The sequence below is a fragment of the Equus asinus genome, chromosome 27 (assembly GCF_041296235.1).
Source record: "Equus asinus isolate D_3611 breed Donkey chromosome 27, EquAss-T2T_v2, whole genome shotgun sequence".
Taxonomy (NCBI): Eukaryota; Metazoa; Chordata; class Mammalia; order Perissodactyla; family Equidae; genus Equus; species Equus asinus.
Genome location: NC_091816.1, coordinates 15,362,501 through 15,379,415, shown reverse-complemented (window position 1 = coordinate 15,379,415; position 16,915 = coordinate 15,362,501). Strand labels below are relative to the sequence as shown.

General features: G+C 39.3%; 1 protein-coding gene across 2 annotated transcripts in view; it reads left to right on the top strand.

The window, feature by feature from the left end:
• LONRF1 (LON peptidase N-terminal domain and ring finger 1) overlaps positions 1-16,292 on the top strand; it is a 32,023-nt gene extending 15,731 nt beyond the window's left edge. Inside the window, exons 5-12 of one of the 2 annotated variants that reach the window (XM_044760469.2) lie at positions 610-850; positions 945-1,041; positions 2,537-2,651; positions 5,887-6,008; positions 8,711-8,869; positions 8,988-9,150; positions 12,090-12,242; positions 14,958-16,292. In XM_044760469.2, the coding sequence (XP_044616404.1) occupies positions 610-850; positions 945-1,041; positions 2,537-2,651; positions 5,887-6,008; positions 8,711-8,869; positions 8,988-9,150; positions 12,090-12,242; positions 14,958-15,116 (1,209 nt within the window). In that variant the 3' untranslated portion in view covers positions 15,117-16,292. Of the gene's footprint in view, positions 1-609; positions 851-941; positions 1,042-2,536; positions 2,652-5,886; positions 6,009-8,710; positions 8,870-8,987; positions 9,151-12,089; positions 12,243-14,957 lie in introns of both variants that reach the window. The other variant, XM_044760468.2, reaches the window with a different exon arrangement.
• Positions 16,293-16,915: the final 623 nt, after the last annotated feature.

The following is a 16,915-nucleotide window of genomic DNA, read 5'->3' as shown; positions in this document are numbered from 1 at the left end:
TTTTTAAAGATTGGCACCTGGGCTAGCAACTTTTGCCAATCTGTTTTTTTTTTTTTTTCTGCTTTATCTCCCCTGCACACAGTTGTATATATCTGAGTTGCATGTCCTTCTAGTTGTGGGATGTGGGACGCCGCCTCAACGTGGCCTGACGAGCAGTGCCACATCCACGCCCAGGACCCCAACCCAGGGCCGCCCCAGCGGAGCGCGTGAACTTAACCACTTGGCCACAGAGCCAGCCCCTACACTAGAAACTTTTATGTGATGTATTTGTTCATTAATCACAATTTTAGGTTACCTGAATGCCAGAAAACTCCGTTTCTTGGAAAACATAGAGCATTGTATTTATTTTAATTTCCTGAGGGTAGGAATGACTATATTTACATAACTTCTTAAACCTCATTATAATGTAAATCAGTTTGACATTTGAGGCTATGTAAGTACTGGCAAAAATAATTTACTGCCCAGGGTTTTGGAATTAGAAGTTGGTACTGTTGAATGAACAGTAAAATGAACATTATAAGGCACTGGAGTTTCACTTCGGTTTAATTCTTGGTGAGAGCAGTAGAAAGTAAAGAAATACAGTCCCCCTGGTTTATTGTATTTTTCTAGAGTGAAGAAATACCACAGGTCACCTCAGAGCCTGTCAAAGGAAGCTTAAACCATGCTCGCTCGGCACAGGCAGTAAATTCCACAGAAATGCCTGCCAGAGAAGATTGTTTAAAAAGAGTGTCCTTAGAACCTTTCCTCTCTGTTCAAGAAAAAGGTGCTCTGCTGAAAAGAAAGTTGTCTCTTTTAGACCAGGATGTGATTGTAAATGAAGATGGAAGAAATAAGCTCAAAAAACAAGGAGGTAAAAATTTTGCTATACTCCTATAAAACATCTTTATTTAGAATGGCCTTTCAACTTTTTCCTAAAGAAGATAACCTTGTCTCTGTTTTAGTAGAAACTCCCAATGAAGTCTGTACATTTTCCTTAACTTATGGTGACATCCCAGAGGAATTAATCGATGTCTCAGATTTTGAGTGTTCTCTCTGCATGAGGTAAGTATATAAAATTTTATAAAAGATGAATATTTTTTTTTTTTTAAAGATTTTATTTTTTCCTTTTTCTCCCCAAAGCCCCCCCGGTACATAGTTGTATATTCTCCGCTGTGGGTCCTTCTAGTTGTGGTATGTGGGACGCAGCCTCAGCGTGGTCTGATGAGCAGTATCATGTCCGCGCCCAGGATTCGAACCAACGAAACACTGGGCCGCCTGCAGCGGAGCGCGCGAACTTAACCACTCGGCCACGGGGCCAGCCCCTAAAAGATGAATATTTTATATTAATGTAAATAAAATACAGAGTAGATAACTGTAATATACTCTGTAATGGGAGGCAATGTAAGTCACAGAACACTGAACTGAAAATCAAAAGATGAATTTTAGTCTTAATCTACCTTTCACACTTTGGGCAAATAAGTTCATCTCTGAAGCTCGGTTTTCCTTATTTAGAAAGTGGGGTCAGTATTCGCCTCTCTCGTAGTGTTGTGAGAACCAAATGGCTTGAGTATAAAAAGTATCTGGGAAGTTGTAAACTATTGTAAAAGTTAGATGTTTACTATTGAAGTTTAGATACATAGTTTTAGATTAGGGTAAGAATTCTGATTGTATTTGTATGTGCGTGATTCTATCTTGTTTATATACCTTAACTATAAAATCCTGTTAAAGTAGCATTGGGTAGGGATTTCCATTGTGCTTATAATTCTAAAAGATTTGATCGTTGTGAAAGAACGTTTCCGTTGACGTCAATTGTGGTAGAGTCGTGCGTGAAGAGTCAGGAGACCCAGTGCTGGTGACACAGGCTGGCACTAACTAACTGTCCTTTCTGAGCCTGGGCTTCTTTATGAGGAGAGGGCATCAGACCAGCCAGTTTCTGAAGCACTTGTGCATCTAACGATGCTTCTAGCAACTTCAGAAGTATCATGTTTTCGTAAGTAAAATTAGCTTCTCCATAGGGTTTGAGTATTATATCTGGTGTGAAGCATAATATTTCTTTAGGATTCAAATGTAATATTTATTGACTTATTCTTTTTAATGAATTTTATATAGTAAGGCTTTTATAAGCTTATTAAGAAAATTAATTTTTAAATGATAAAATAAGAATCTGTCTAAAAACTAATTAATAGCTATTAATGATATATTTTACCTTATTTATCTTGCACTAAGCCTGTGAATCTGGTGTGTATTTTACATTTACCATACACCTCAGTTTGGACCAGCTACATGTCAAGCACTTAGTAGCGACATGTGGCGAGTGGCTGTTCTGTTAGTCAGTACGGCTCTGGGCCCCCCACAGGGTACCTCTGTTGAAGCTGAACTTTTAAAAGGTTCAGAAGGGTACAGTTGCGTTGACTGCCCCTTCCCTCCTCTCCTGCCCACCAAACCCTCCTCTTTCTCCTCCAAATAGAGATTAGTGTCATGTTCCGTCATTAGTTTGTTCAGCTTTTCCAATGGATAGTTTAATGTGAAAACTAATGTGTATTTTGGTTGATTTCAGGTTGTTTTTTGAGCCAGTGACAACCCCTTGTGGACATTCATTCTGTAAGAATTGTCTTGAGCGTTGTTTAGATCACACACCATATTGTCCCCTTTGCAAAGAAAGCTTAAAAGAGGTAATAAACATTTGTATATTTATCTGTTTATTGGTCTTAAGTTTGGTAACATAGTTTCATTTCTATTCAGCCATAGAAAAAGTAATGATCATATTCAGAATGAATTACATTATATATCCTGAGTGACCGAAAAGGGTAATGTTTCATTACCCGTATGTTAGTGTTGGAGAAAAGTGAGTTAGGAGAGGGTAGGGGAAAACAGAGAGGTCCTTGCGACCAAGACCCCGGTGCTTACTTTTTTGACAAAGTGGGTGTGATCAGGTACCTTGTCAGGAGTAGGTTCAATTTTAATGATGACCATATTGGGGAAACCCAACTGCTCTGCCTCCCACCCCCAGTAATAGGCTAGATTTCAGGCCTAGCCTAGCCCCCTCAATATCTGGAACAACTCTGTCCAGTAGAACTTTCTGCTTTGATAGAAATGCTCAATTTCTTTGCTGTCCAACATGGTAGCCACTAGCTACTTGTGGTGATTAAGCACTTGAAATGTGGCTAATGTGACTGAGGAACTATTTCTTACACTTTGTTTAATTTTAATTGATTTACATTTAACTAGGCACATATGACTAGTGGCTACCACATTGGACAGCGCAGCTCTAGAAAGTGGTAGACTGGGAAGAAGAGAGGGAGGCATGGCTTTCCACACCCCTTCTTACGTAGTCAGTGATCAGCACTAATAACCTGTATCAGGAAAGCACCGAGATCTGAGGTGGCGTCTTCTGGGACCATGGGAGGACAGCATCCTCTCCGTTGTGCTTGAGTGATTGGAGATCCCCTAAGGTGAGGCCACAGCCTTCTCATTCGAGCTCCCAGTACAATGGTAGCATTGATCAGGAGAGTGATTCTATCCCTGATGGCTGACAGGATTGTTTAAAGAAAAAGAAGGATCTTCCAAATATGAATAAAAAAACTGATAAAACTATTTTGCTATTGAATATACATAGTTATTTCCTATATAGAAAATACAGCTCTGTACTGATGTCATAATAGCTTGTGCGTATTGTTACATTTGATATCTGTCTTACATAACGAGCTGATATGTAAAACACAAAACCAATACAGAATATTCGCAAAGTCAGGAAACAAACGATAAACTTATTCTTAAAGAGTTTGTCATTTACATTTTCAACTAATATGCTCAATGTGTTCAGGTGAAATACTCTTAACATGCTATTTTTCCTGTGTTTCTAGAGTTTTTAGATACTCTCCAGTGTATTTATTATGCTTTTTTCAGATTAACAGTTAGATACGTTGCTTTAAATTTAGAGATACCTCACCTTAAAAAATGTCTGGAGTTTGCAGGAAAACAAAATAAGCATATTATTTAAAAGTATAACTAAGATACTATTTAAAAATAACTTTATCCTGTGTCCTGACTTTGAAGACATCCTGTGTAATTTAATTTATAAACTCCAAATGGATATTTAAAAAAATAAAATTGATATACTCTATAGTTTTATGCTTTTCCTACTTGTAGTTTTATTTTGCCCATCTTTTCATTTGAATATATTTTAAAGACATGCTTTTTATAGCAGTATAATAGTCCAGTGATTTAACATTTCCCTATTGTTGGGTATGTAACTTGTTTTGTCCTTTCTTTTTTTAATACCGTGCTCTGTGTCTCTGACTGTTTCCTTAAGGTAATTTCCTGGGAGGAGAATTACTGGATCAAAGGCCCTATGTTTATAGGACTCTTAAAACCAATTGCCAAATTGCCTAGGCCTGCAGAAATGTTGTACAAATTTAGATTCCTATCAGTAATGTAAGAGAGGCTATATTTCCCCCAATTTGCTACATGAATCTTACAATTTAAAACATCTTTATTAATTTAATAGAAAATAATGATAAAGTTACTTTTATAATGTCTGTAATTTGATTAATTTTATAATGAACTCGTCAGTTGTTTGCTTCTCTATCGTCTGCTCCAGAGTACCCCTCTCCAGACCAGTGATTCTCAGTGTGTTCTTCTAACCAGCCGCATCTGTATCACCTGGGAACTTGTTAAAAATATGAATTCCCAGACTCCACTCCAGAGCCACTAAATCAGAAACTCGGGGGTGGGGCTCAGCAATCTGCATTTTAACAAGCCCTGATTCACGCTAAAGTTTGAAAACCATTGCTATAATCCATTTCCTGACCTCTCATTTTTCCTACTCTATTTTTCATTGGATAATGACAAAACCCTTGTTTTTGCTGGATCTACAGATTAAAGGATGGCTTCTCTTTATTTTGTCTTGTGATTGTCTCCCAAGAGTTTTTCCTCACTGCTTTTAGTAAATTAATTTGCATTGGGCATTTTCTTTGTCCAAAATTCTGTGCATGTACTCTGACCTGGTCCCCGGGCCTATGCAGTTTTTCCTTGAGTTACGGAAACATGATGAATTCCTGTCCATGTAGTACAATGCAGGAGATGGTAACATGGTAACTGCCTTTTATGTGGTAAAGGCAGTAAAATATGGGGTTCTTGGGAGACAGAAAAATAATTAAGGCAGACTTTATGAAAAAGGTAAAATTGGAGCAAGACCTTGAAGGATAGATTGGCTTTTCATAGGCAGGAATGAAAGAGATGACTTTTAGCAGATGGAAAAGAGAATGACACAAAAATGCATAAGGGTGGCACTTTTGCAGAGTGTTATGGGAGCGGTCCAGATGTACCATAGCGTATAGAGCCAGAGTTGGCAGGTGCATCCTGTAGGAAAAACAGCCTCTTGATAAGGGTCTGAGTGATCGTGGGTTGACCATGGAAGGAGAATCTGAAAGAAAAATTATCTGGAAACTCTGCCACTGAAATTGGGAACAAAAAAAAGGGCCGTGGTTTTGCTTTTCTTAAATAAGGCAAATTCATTAATTTCTTTATTCTTTACCTTATTTTTGTTTCTCAGTTAAAATGCTAGTTTTGCGTACCTATGAGCTGTCAGATGGAAATTGATGTGGGAGATGGCAGGGGCAGTGCTGGCTGCTACTAATAAAGGATTTGTGCTCATAGCAAGACATGGGTCTTATACACAGTGCTTGGGTCAAGTTGCAGCCATGTATCTTTAATGCTCTTGAGCAAACCCACAGACCAGTGTACCTGTTTGGCATCATCCCTTGTAACGTTGCCCCTCACTAATTAAATTTATTCAGAATTGACCGCATAAATATGTAATAAAGGCTCTAATATATCAAACTGTTTTGCCTGTTGTATACTATAGGAAAAAAAAGTACTGGAATGTAAAATAATATTGTCTTTTAGTATCTAGCAGATAGGAGGTACTGTGTCACACAGCTGTTGGAAGAATTGATGGTGAAGTATCTGCCTGATGAGCTGTCTGAGAGGAAAAAAATATATGATGAAGAAACTGCTGAACTCTCACAGTAAGTTTCTTCTCATAAAAGTTAACGTAATCAAATTACGAGCTACTACCCTTGAAAACAGTCAGGAGGAACCTTCTCACAGCAAGCTGGATCCTGTCTTTAAGTTCAGCCCAGTCTAGTCAAAAGCATATTTTAAACGAGTATTGGTCAGCTTCCCCTGTCCTCAACAGACAGAATCATTTTTTTTTTTTTTAAGATTTTATTTTTTCCTTTTTCTCCCCAAAGCCCCCCAGTACATAGTTGTATATTCTTCGTTGTGGGTCCTTCTAGTTGTGGCATGTGGGACGCTGCCTCAGCGTGGTCCGACAAGCAGTGCCATGTCCGCGCCCAGGATTCGAACCAACGAAACACTGGGCCGCCTGCAGCGGAGCGCGCAGACTTAACCACTCGGCCACGGGGCCAGCCCCCAGACAGAATCATTTTAAAGTTCATTTGGTAACTTCCAGATGTTCTATGAGGAATGCCTGGCTCAGTTCTTTGCATAGAAGTAGTACTTAGGTGGGGGAGGGATTTCCTGCAGTGACATTAGGCAGTGGAATTGGGAATGGAGAGGTGCAGCTGGGAACAGTGGTTGCTGGGCACAGCAGCCCTCAGGTATCAGGCTGGGCAGGAGGAAGGGTGAGGATAGGTGGCCTGGATTGGCAGGGGGTGTAGCCAGTTAGAGGTTTGGAAGGGGTTGGGACCTTGAGGCCTGAGACTGAAATTGAAAGAGGTGACTTAGGAGCCAAATTCTCAATTAGTGAAGATACTGACTGCTAGCCGAATTGAGTTAGTATCAGGCGGGTGAAAAACCTGGAGGTGACCTTGGGCTTCAGTGATAGAGACCGTTGTTAAGAGGACACAGTGTCTAGTTGGGGTTGAATAGGTTGGACCTGGTTTTGTGGCTCTATATAGTATCTTTCTTGTACTTTAATTCTCCCCTTCTTTTCCCTTCATGTCTTTCCCTCTTTCACCAGTCATTTGAGCCTCTTTAAACTTCTTTCATAGGTTTTTAATTTCTTAACTCTTTTTCTTTTACTTCAAGTGGACACAATAAAGAGTAAAATTGTAATTTTTATATACTGTTTCATTATTTTTCAAAGTATAAATCAAACATTTTGTATTTCTGACTTTCTAAGGATAAATTAATTGTGCTTGCAGAGTGTTCTTTTTCCATATGTGTCCATCACATGTCTTCACTGGGCAGTGGCCTTCAGTAGAAGAGAGATTTCTAGTCTTTTCTTCATAGAAATTGTTACTGATTCATCTTCCCAAGGAATTGATATTTTGTTGTGTGGTTTTATGATAGAAAATATTCTGATGTGAGGATTATGAAGCTTTTGATCAACACTGTAGAAACCTGGATATAAGAAAGCCACAGGTAGTCCTTTGAAATCTTAAACCTAGTGACACAACCAGACCCCCCTCAGAAGAGTGGAATCCATACATGACAGATGGAATAGTAACGTGAGGGGCGCTGAGTGCGATGGAGAGAACCTTGCGGGAATCCTGCTGCTTACTAATGGGGCTTTTTTTTAAGGGGTAGCTCATCCCCGGTACTTAAAAGTTTTGCTAATTAATAGGTTTACTGGTTTTTTTTTCAGTTCTTACGTTCGTAAGGAGAGAGTACTCAGTGATGGTAGAATACACAGTTTTAAAAGTAGAGGAAATTGGGTATTAAATATGTTTTTATATACTAAGTAGGATTTTATTAAATATTACTTTCACATAAGTAATTTCAGGTCTTTTCGAAGAAAAGGAGAAAACAACATAATCTGTAATCCAAAGGGAATCACCCACTGGCATTTTGGTGTATGTCCTTCCAGGTTTTAATATCTATAAATACATTTTAAACAAAGGATCATTTTACTTAGATTATTCTCTAACTTTTTTTTCTCATCAGTATAAACATTTAAACATAGGATCCCATTTTGTGGTTATGTCATAGTTTAGTTTACTCATCCTCTCTCTTTGCTTCTAAGTTTCTGCTACTATGCACAGTGCTACACTGAACACTCTTAGAGTACTTGTAGGAAAAAAAAGTGAGCCTGTTGGTTCAAAGGATCTGAACATTTTTAAAGTTTTTGATTCGTCAGCGAGATTCTTTTTCAGCCAAGTTGCACTGTTACAGACTGCCCCCTGCACCACTGGTTTTTTCCATACTCTTGCCCAGCTGGGCATCACCTTCATCCCTCTTGTTTCCTACCAATCTAGCAGTGAAAAAGGTTGTATCATTTTAATTTTCTAGAAAAAATGTTATCGAATTATCTGCTTTTGGTAGTGTGTTTGAAAATATTTTAATGCCTAGGAATTTTTAATGATTTGCCTTTTGTCTTTGTGGGAGCTCATTTTTCCTTACTGTTTTCTAAGAGTAACCTAGAGTGTTTTATGGATAAAAGATAGTAACCCTGTCATGGTACAAATATTTTAAACAGATTTTTAATATAAAATAGTAGTTATAATCAATTGCTTTTTGATTCATCAAAATACTTAACTCTATATGATAACCTGGTATCTCAAAATCAAATTTACTTGTATAAATAAGAAGAGCACAAACAGATTTTTAGGATTAATATTATATCAGCATGAACTTAATCAAGGGGATGCTGATTCTTATTCACCTTGTTTAGAGCCAATTTCTTTTGCTTTGTATTAATTTGCAAGCTTCGCTCATTTTTGTCGTGTGTTCTGCTACATAATAATGAAACTCTTTCCTTCTTCAGCTTGACCAAGAATGTTCCAATATTCGTCTGCACTATGGCCTACCCCACTGTGCCTTGTCCTCTTCATGTATTTGAGCCAAGATACAGGCTGATGATTCGGAGAAGTATACAAACTGGAACGAAACAGTTTGGGATGTGTGTGAGTGATACCCAAAATAGGTATGCTTTTCATGTACTTAAATATTTTTATTTTTATCTTGGAACTTCCTTTGAACATTTTTGAGAACTTGCGTGCTTGTTGCTTGAACTTTCATATTAATCAGAGTTTTTCTTTTAGTTTTGCAGATTATGGCTGTATGTTACAAATTAGAAATGTACATTTCTTACCTGATGGAAGGTCCGTAGTTGATACAGTCGGAGGAAAGCGGTTTAGGGTTTTAAAAAGAGGAATGAAAGATGGATATTGCACTGCGGACATTGAATATTTGGAAGATGTTAAGGTATTAAAAAATACTCTTTTTCAGCACACTTTGGTAGACTCTGTCCTGCATTGTACAGGCTGATATCTTCTAGGCACATAAAGCAGTTCTTTTTATCAGAGACCTCCTCAATCCTTATGCAAACTAGCTCCAGGTTACCGTTTTCTTATCTTGCTCTTAATCATTATGAGTTCCATGAGAACTTGAGAGACCAGAACCCAGATCCTCTTCATTTCTACAGGCTCAACAATGAGCGCAATGCCCAGACTCTATGTGTACATTTGCATGGTGGGAGCTTAACGATAGTGGTTGATTGAATTGGACTTCCAACCCTTCTAAGATATGAGAGCTGCTAATCCCTGCCCTTTTTTATTGAATTTATTAGTAGTCAAAGCTGAGGTAATCAGTAGATTGAAATTTGATGTAAACACATAAAATCCTTTAAGAATTGTTCTGTATATGAAGATATGCCTAAGATAATCTTAATGCTAAAACAGGCACAGTTGGGTGCTGTGTTCAACTCTAGGGCATCACAGATAAAGCACTGTCTGTATACTTGTTGGTGACATCTTATCTGGGGAGGGTGAATGTGACCCTTCTGACACTTCTGGTATCTAATTTACCGTCTGCGATTAGTTTAGGGATCTGAAAAATGATTGAGAATGCTACAAATATCAAATTAAAGGCAGTTTCCTTTGGAAAGGCATTATAAAAATGTAGATCTTTTACTATCACTTGTTCATTGATCTGTTTGGGCCCTTGTCTCAAACAGCATTTATTGAGCGTCGGCATTTTATGAACATTAGCCCATTGAATTTTCAGAACTTGATGGTAGTTGCAGACGAGGAAAGTACGATTCAGAAGTGTTAATTAGTTTGCTTAAAATCTTATAGGAAGTGTAATAAAAATGACTTAACGCCAGCCCTCTGGCTCCCGATGCTGTGATTTCTCATGATACCATATTGCCTCTCTGCTGATAAACTTGATTAGGCTGATATTGCCTCTCCTGTCTTATTATAAAGATGCTGTGGGATAGTGTGCTTTGTGCGCTAGGCCAAAAGTATAGTGGGAGTTCAAATTCTGAGTTGATTGGTATAGTCTGTGCCTCAGGCATCCTTGGTTAATAGAATCATTTGCTAAAGGCAACCTTCTTCATAAAACTAAGAACTCTATTAGTTTTACGTAAACTTATATCTTCATATATTGGATTTGATGCCAAAACCCCTTGAGTATGTGGCTGAACACATGACTATATATAAATATAAACATATGACAGTAGAATAGCATATTGAAAGCGTTATGGATTTGATCTTTAGAAAACTGAGTTCTCTAGGTCTTTGTGGTCTTAGTAGTGTCTAATAATTTTTCCTCATCTCAGTGCCTCATCTATGTAATGATTTCTTGTCCCTTCTGGAAAAGCTTCTCACATTTGTTGTTTTGATATCAAAGTCTTTTTTTCCCTTAGTGTAGCAATTCTGTTTTCTGTGATTTCTATTGAAATTTTAAATTCTATTATTGCAATAAAGTTTCTTAACTTTATAAGCTTGCTTTTAAAACTTCTGCCTGCTTCTTAGCCAGCTCCTTTTTCCATCTCAGACTCTTATGTTTATCATTACTTGTTTATTAGAGCCCATGGTTTGTCTCCTTGAATTTTGTAAGGGTACAAAGCAGAGGCTTTTTTCTTTTTTGATAGTTTTAACAAGTCGCAAGTTTATTTCTTGCTCAGATCAAGACCAATGTGTGTTAGCAGGGGGCTGAATCTTGTATGGTCTTTCCAAAACTAGAATTCTTCAATCATATGGCTCCTCTACCTTTTTTTTTAAATTTATTTTTAATGTGGTAAAATATATATAACATAAAATTTACCATTTTAACCATTTTTAAGTGTACAGTTCAGTGGCATTAAGTACATTCACATTATTGTGCAAAAAGCAGATGCTTTTTAAACTTTAGTTTTATTTTTCATTTCAAATCTTTCACAAATACAAAGTGTGTTCTTTTCTCTCTTGTGTGCTATAGTCTTGCCTTTTCTATTTCGGAATGTTTGAGACTCCCTTTGTTGTTTTCATGTTGAGTCATCCTCGAAGCATGAAAGTCTGAGTCAGGTCTCATATTTGTTCTGGTTAATGTATATGAAACAGAACGCTCCCTGGGCACGTAGTGAGTGGGATATAAGTGCATTTCAGAAATCAGACTGAGATGGATGAGTTAACGTGGCATCTTCCCACCTGCACTCTGTGAGCTTCTTCCTCTGGGTCTTAGGCTGGAAGACCGATGCATTTAGTTTCACATCTGCAGTTTGATGATCCACTAGTCTGAAAGGTGTATGGAGGGGTGATGGAGGTGTCCACAGCCTTGGGCCTATGCAGCAGGAGGAGTTCATCATTGCATCATTTATTCTCTGTCTTTTGATGTATTGGCTTTATATGCTAAGTTACTTGTTGCGGTTTTTTTTGTTTTTGTTTTTGACCCAGCTCCCTGGTTAAAGATGTAATTAATGCTTGTCCTCCATCCCATTACTGCTTTCTGCCATGTCATCTGTACCTTAAACCACCCCCAGTCTCCTTTTATTGTAGCAACTGTATTCTTCAGCTTTTTTTGTTCCACTGCTTTCAAAAGCCATTGATCCTTAAAGACAAAAGGAATTCCAAATTCGTATAGACCTTTATCCAACGACTCTCTCTCTTACCACTCCCAATTAGGGGCTGTTAGTAGGGTTCTGCAGTATTGCATTGCTAACTCAGCAAGGCCAGGTGGAGGTCAGGCCTCGCTGTCTTAGTCTGGCCCATTGGCACTATGTGAGGCAGAAATGTGTGCTGTATATTGCATAAGCATAATAGCCTCTGATCCAGCTCTGAAATATGTACTCCCTATTTTTTGACGTCTTTTCCCATCTCTGTAGGGTTGGTGATGTGGAGGGAGATTAGACACAGAAGTCTTACTGACTGTTGTATTTCTAGGTTGAGAAGGAAGACGAGATAGAGAATCTCAGACAGCTTCATGATTTGGTCTACTCTCAAGCCTGCAGCTGGTTTCAGAATTTAAGAGACAGATTTCGAAGCCAGATTCTTCAGCACTTTGGATCGATGCCCGGGAGGGAGGAAAACCTTCAGGTACGATGGCTTTGATGTTGCTTCCAAAAGTCTCACTTGTTTGTAAACCCAAATTAATAGATTTTTAAGTTTCTTCTTTCGTTTTCCTTTTGTACAGCATTTCCTTTGTCCTTCTGTCTTTAGCCTCATGACCATATTCTCCAGAGCAGCGGTGTCCACTACATTTTATATAGGAAGGGCGTGGAAATCGGTGTCAGCTGAGATGCCTGTAGGAGTGAGTGCCAGAGAAGGAGAAAGCCCTTAAGTGAGGGTTTTCCAGAAGGAGGGGTGAGGAATTAAAAATGGGATGTGGTGCCATCCAGGAGACAGCTATGCCTTCCAGCCCGTCAGCCTTTGCTATTATTCTTTGACAGTGGAAAGATAAATCATTTTCTATACTTGTAAAAATCTTTTCTCGTTTCTCCTTTTATCTCCAACTTTTACCCTGCCACTTAAATCCATTTTTGTCTCGTGATGTTTACTACATCACTCCTTGTTGAAACTGTTGTTCTTTTGCTCTTACGGTCTTGCTCAGGAACTTAGGGTTTACCTTTACGCTTACGTGTAACGTACACGTACGTTACAGCTGTTCACGTACAGCCGGCACCTTCTGTGCAAGGAGCTCTGTGCAGTGGGCACTGCAAGAGGCCTCAAAGAAGGGTCCCAGAGGCCGGCCTGGTGGTGTGGTGGTGAAGTTCTCACACTCTGCTTTGGTGGGCCAGGGTTTGTGGGTTCGGATCCCTGGCATGGACCTTGCACTGCTCGTCAAGCCACATTGTGGTGGCGTCCCACGTAAAATAGAGGAAGATTGGCACAGATGTTAGCTCAGGCCAATCTTCCTCACCCCTCCCCCCAAAAAATGAAGAAGAACAAGAGTGTCCATCCTGGAAAATCTGGTTCTAGACTCAGCAAAGCACTTACTTTTAGGCATAAGCATTTTGAATTGAATAAAATGTTTGTGGTCAGAAGGTAATAGATCTCATAAAGGAATGGCTGTAAATAGATCCATGAAGACGGAGAGAGAATAGATCCGACTGGGATGCACACCGCCTCTCATTCCGGTTTTCAAAGGTTGGCCTGAGTCTACCTGAATCCCAACTGAATTCCTCAGCTGAACTTGAAATTTCAACATCAGACCATCTCCAAATTGAGTACTCATTCTGTGTCTCACATATTACCAGTTGCCACATGTTGGTTTTATCTTGGGTAACTAAATCCCATTGAACTTGATAGAAATAGCTTTTGATAAGTGCAAAATTGAGCAAGTAAATTTTAAATCTTAACAAACCAACGTATAGAAAAATTCAACACTACTTTCCCATCGACTTTGCCACACTCACCTTTAATTACACAGGCCTGGTCCACTGCTTTCTTAGTCATATTGTGCAAGTCAGGATTGGGTCAGAACACAAAAGCAGCCACTCCATATATTCCAGGAGCGAAGGGTTTACTGTAGGATGTAGAGTTGACCCAGCCATTGGGGGAGCCGGAGGACTGACGATCAGGGTCATCCTCAGTGGGGGTCAGGGAATCGCCCCACAGCCACAAACCTCCACCAGGCACAGGGAAGCACGGTGCTGCTCAAGAACTTGTGGGACGCTGCTCTCATTCTTAGGAGTCCCAGGGAAATCCCCACCAGTATCTCCGTCTGCAGCAGGGCAGCGAGTGGTTTTCAAGAATTCTCTGGAAAGTCTCTGCAAATCTCACATCTGCCCACACTCAGCAACAGTCTCCAGAGAAGAGTGGCTTCCTCTCTTCCAACTTCCACATCTCACAGGAGTGCCTCTGATTGGCCAAGTCTAACCTGGAACCATATGGGGGAGGGGATTCTGGGAAATGTAGTTTCTGACATCTGAAATGCTGAGGGAGGTGGTGATGCTGAATTGAGAACAGACAGTACGCAAATAGAGAACTCTAGTTGGATTCTAGAAGGAGCTTATGGAGATCAACACTGATGTCATCATAGCTCCTTTTGTCCTTCTGAAACTTCTTGTTTCGGGTTCAATAAAAAGCAATCAATGTGTACTAAAGGTGGCTTAAAAATTCTTTTATATAAATTCCTGGTTCTTTCAATGGCGAATAGTCAGCGCTTACAACATCAGATGGACTTCTTTGCTGGAGATACTTACATTTCTCAAATGAAAGTAGAAGCTGAGACCTTTATTTTTTTTATCTTTCCTAGGATCCCACAGTTCTTTGAAGAAATTTTAAAATATCAATTAGCTTAATGTTTTAAATATATATTTTAAGAAAACAGTTCTCAACTAGGGACAATTTTGCCCCCATGGGACATTTGGCAATGTCTGGAGACATTTTTGACTGTCGCAGCTGGGGAGGTGCTCCTGGCAGCTGGTAGATACAGGTCAGAGATGCTGCTGAATGTGCTACACAGAACAGTCCCCACAACAAAGAATTATCTGGCCCCAAATCCTTAGGTTGAGAAACCCTGCTTTAAGGAAAGAGTGTTGGCTGTGGAGTCAAGTCTGGATTCGAATCTTGGCCCTGCCACTTACGAGCTGAGAGATCTTAAACAATTCGCATTACATTTCTGAGCTTGAGTTTCCCCATTTTATATGGGCATAATAATAGCCTTCGTTCCATGATCGTTAAAAGAATTTGAGATAGGACCTGACACAGTGAAGTGCGCGATCGAGACTGGCTTGTTGGCGGTTTGTTATTGTTGTTATGACATCAATCTTTGTCTTATTAATACTATAAAATGTTGATTATTTTTAGGCGACCCCTAACGGACCTGCGTGGTGCTGGTGGCTCCTTGCTGTCCTGCCCGTAGATCCCCGCTATCAGCTGTCGGTTTTGTCGATGAAGTCTTTGAAAGAACGATTGACAAAGATACAGCATATACTGACCTATTTTTCTAGAGACCAATCTAAATAACTAACTGCTTGGATCCTCCCTTGAAGTTGCCCTAACCTGGCTGTGTGGACAGCCAGGTTGTCCGCTGCCTTTGCACACCCAGTGCTGGTTTGAGAAATGTAATGAAACTGTTCTGTTGTGTTTTTTTTCCTCCAACCTCCTGATTCATGTGGTTCTGCAAATGAATACCTTCAACTAGGACTGAGACCACTAAGAACTTGCACAGAAAAACACGCACTGACTGTGTGTTAAACCTCTGCATTGTGATGGAGTTGCACTATGTACCATATACTATAATGAAATGAGAACTCTGTGTATGTGTGTGGGGCGTGTGTGTGCGCGTGCGTGTGGGTCGTGCGTGTGCATTTTCTCTGGCTTTAAAATTTTAAAAGAAAAAAAAAGCCATAGAGAGCAGAACTTACCGAGGGTCATTTATTGCCCACGTTTACAACAGTAGCGATACAAGTTTTTGCAAATTGAATTTGCCTCAGATTTATCTGTCCTAATGCTTATATTTGCACAAGTATGTAAACTATGATGTTGAGTATCACTCTCTGTTGGAATACTGCTCTTGCTGAACTGTCTTGACCATTGACTATGACACAGTTTCTTATTTATGTAAATATTTGCATCCTGGTGGCCGACAGGCACTGGATGCAGAACCTAGAGCCAGTTTTCAGGAACAATTGCAAACCTGACATGGTACTGTGCATCTATTCATAAAACAATTAAAACTGTGAAAAAATGGTTTACATTTAATTGTACATAAAGGTAAATGGAGCGCTCAATTCAGTACCAGTTAGTTTGTATATCTTAGGGGGCTTTTCACATTAACTGCCCATCTATGTAATTTATAGTTTGACAGGATGTGTTTGTTTAAACAGATTACGTAGTATAAACTCATTAAGGATCTGGGGGAAGAGAAGAAGCCTAACGTAGAACTAAGCTTTTAAAGTATGTTTTCTTTTTTAATTCTGGTCTCGGTGCCGATGTTAGTTATGCCTTATTCATATCACAGTTAGATCGCCATGGTGTGACATGGTTAATATTCATGCTGCCCTAGATACTTTTGTAATTATTTGTTGCAAACTTGTGACTGTCCCTAGTAACTTTCTTTTATGTACGTAATTTGTAAAAGTTTCTTAAAAATTTTGCTTTTGCTTATTTAATTTTCAATAAAAGCTAAATTCATAAGAATTTTTTTCTTACATTTTAGGTCAGTGTCAAAATAAGATCGGTGGGGGAATCAAACCACATGCAGTAAGAACGGATGAGTTTTGCTTATCTGTTTTGTGCCATGAGACAAGCTATAGCTTTCAAAATACATTTTTGGTCATTTTTTTGACCAAACAATGCAGTGTCTTAAGGAGGCTTTAGGCCCTAGAACTGTGCTCTAAGAACTATTTTCATCCTTTTAAAAACCCCAAGTCCCGGGGCTGGCCCCGTGGCCGAGTGGTTAAGTCCGCGCCCTCCGCTGCAGGCGGCCCAGTGTTTCGTTGGTTCGAATCCTGGGCGCGGACATGGCACTGCTCATCAAACCACGCTGAGGCAGCATCCCACGTGCCACAACTAGAAGGACCCACAACGAAGAATATACAACTATGTACCGGGGGGCTTTGGGGAGAAAAAGGAAAAATGTATATATATATTAAAAAAACCCCAAGTCCCTTTAGGATAAAGATAAAACTCTTACATACACGGTACCCCCAATTGGGACTCCTCTTGGTTAAGCAGCCTTGACCATTTCAGTCCCCAGTTTCCCAGCGAAGATTTTCCAAATATAAATAAATCACTTTTAATGTTGAATGTTTTTAAATGCA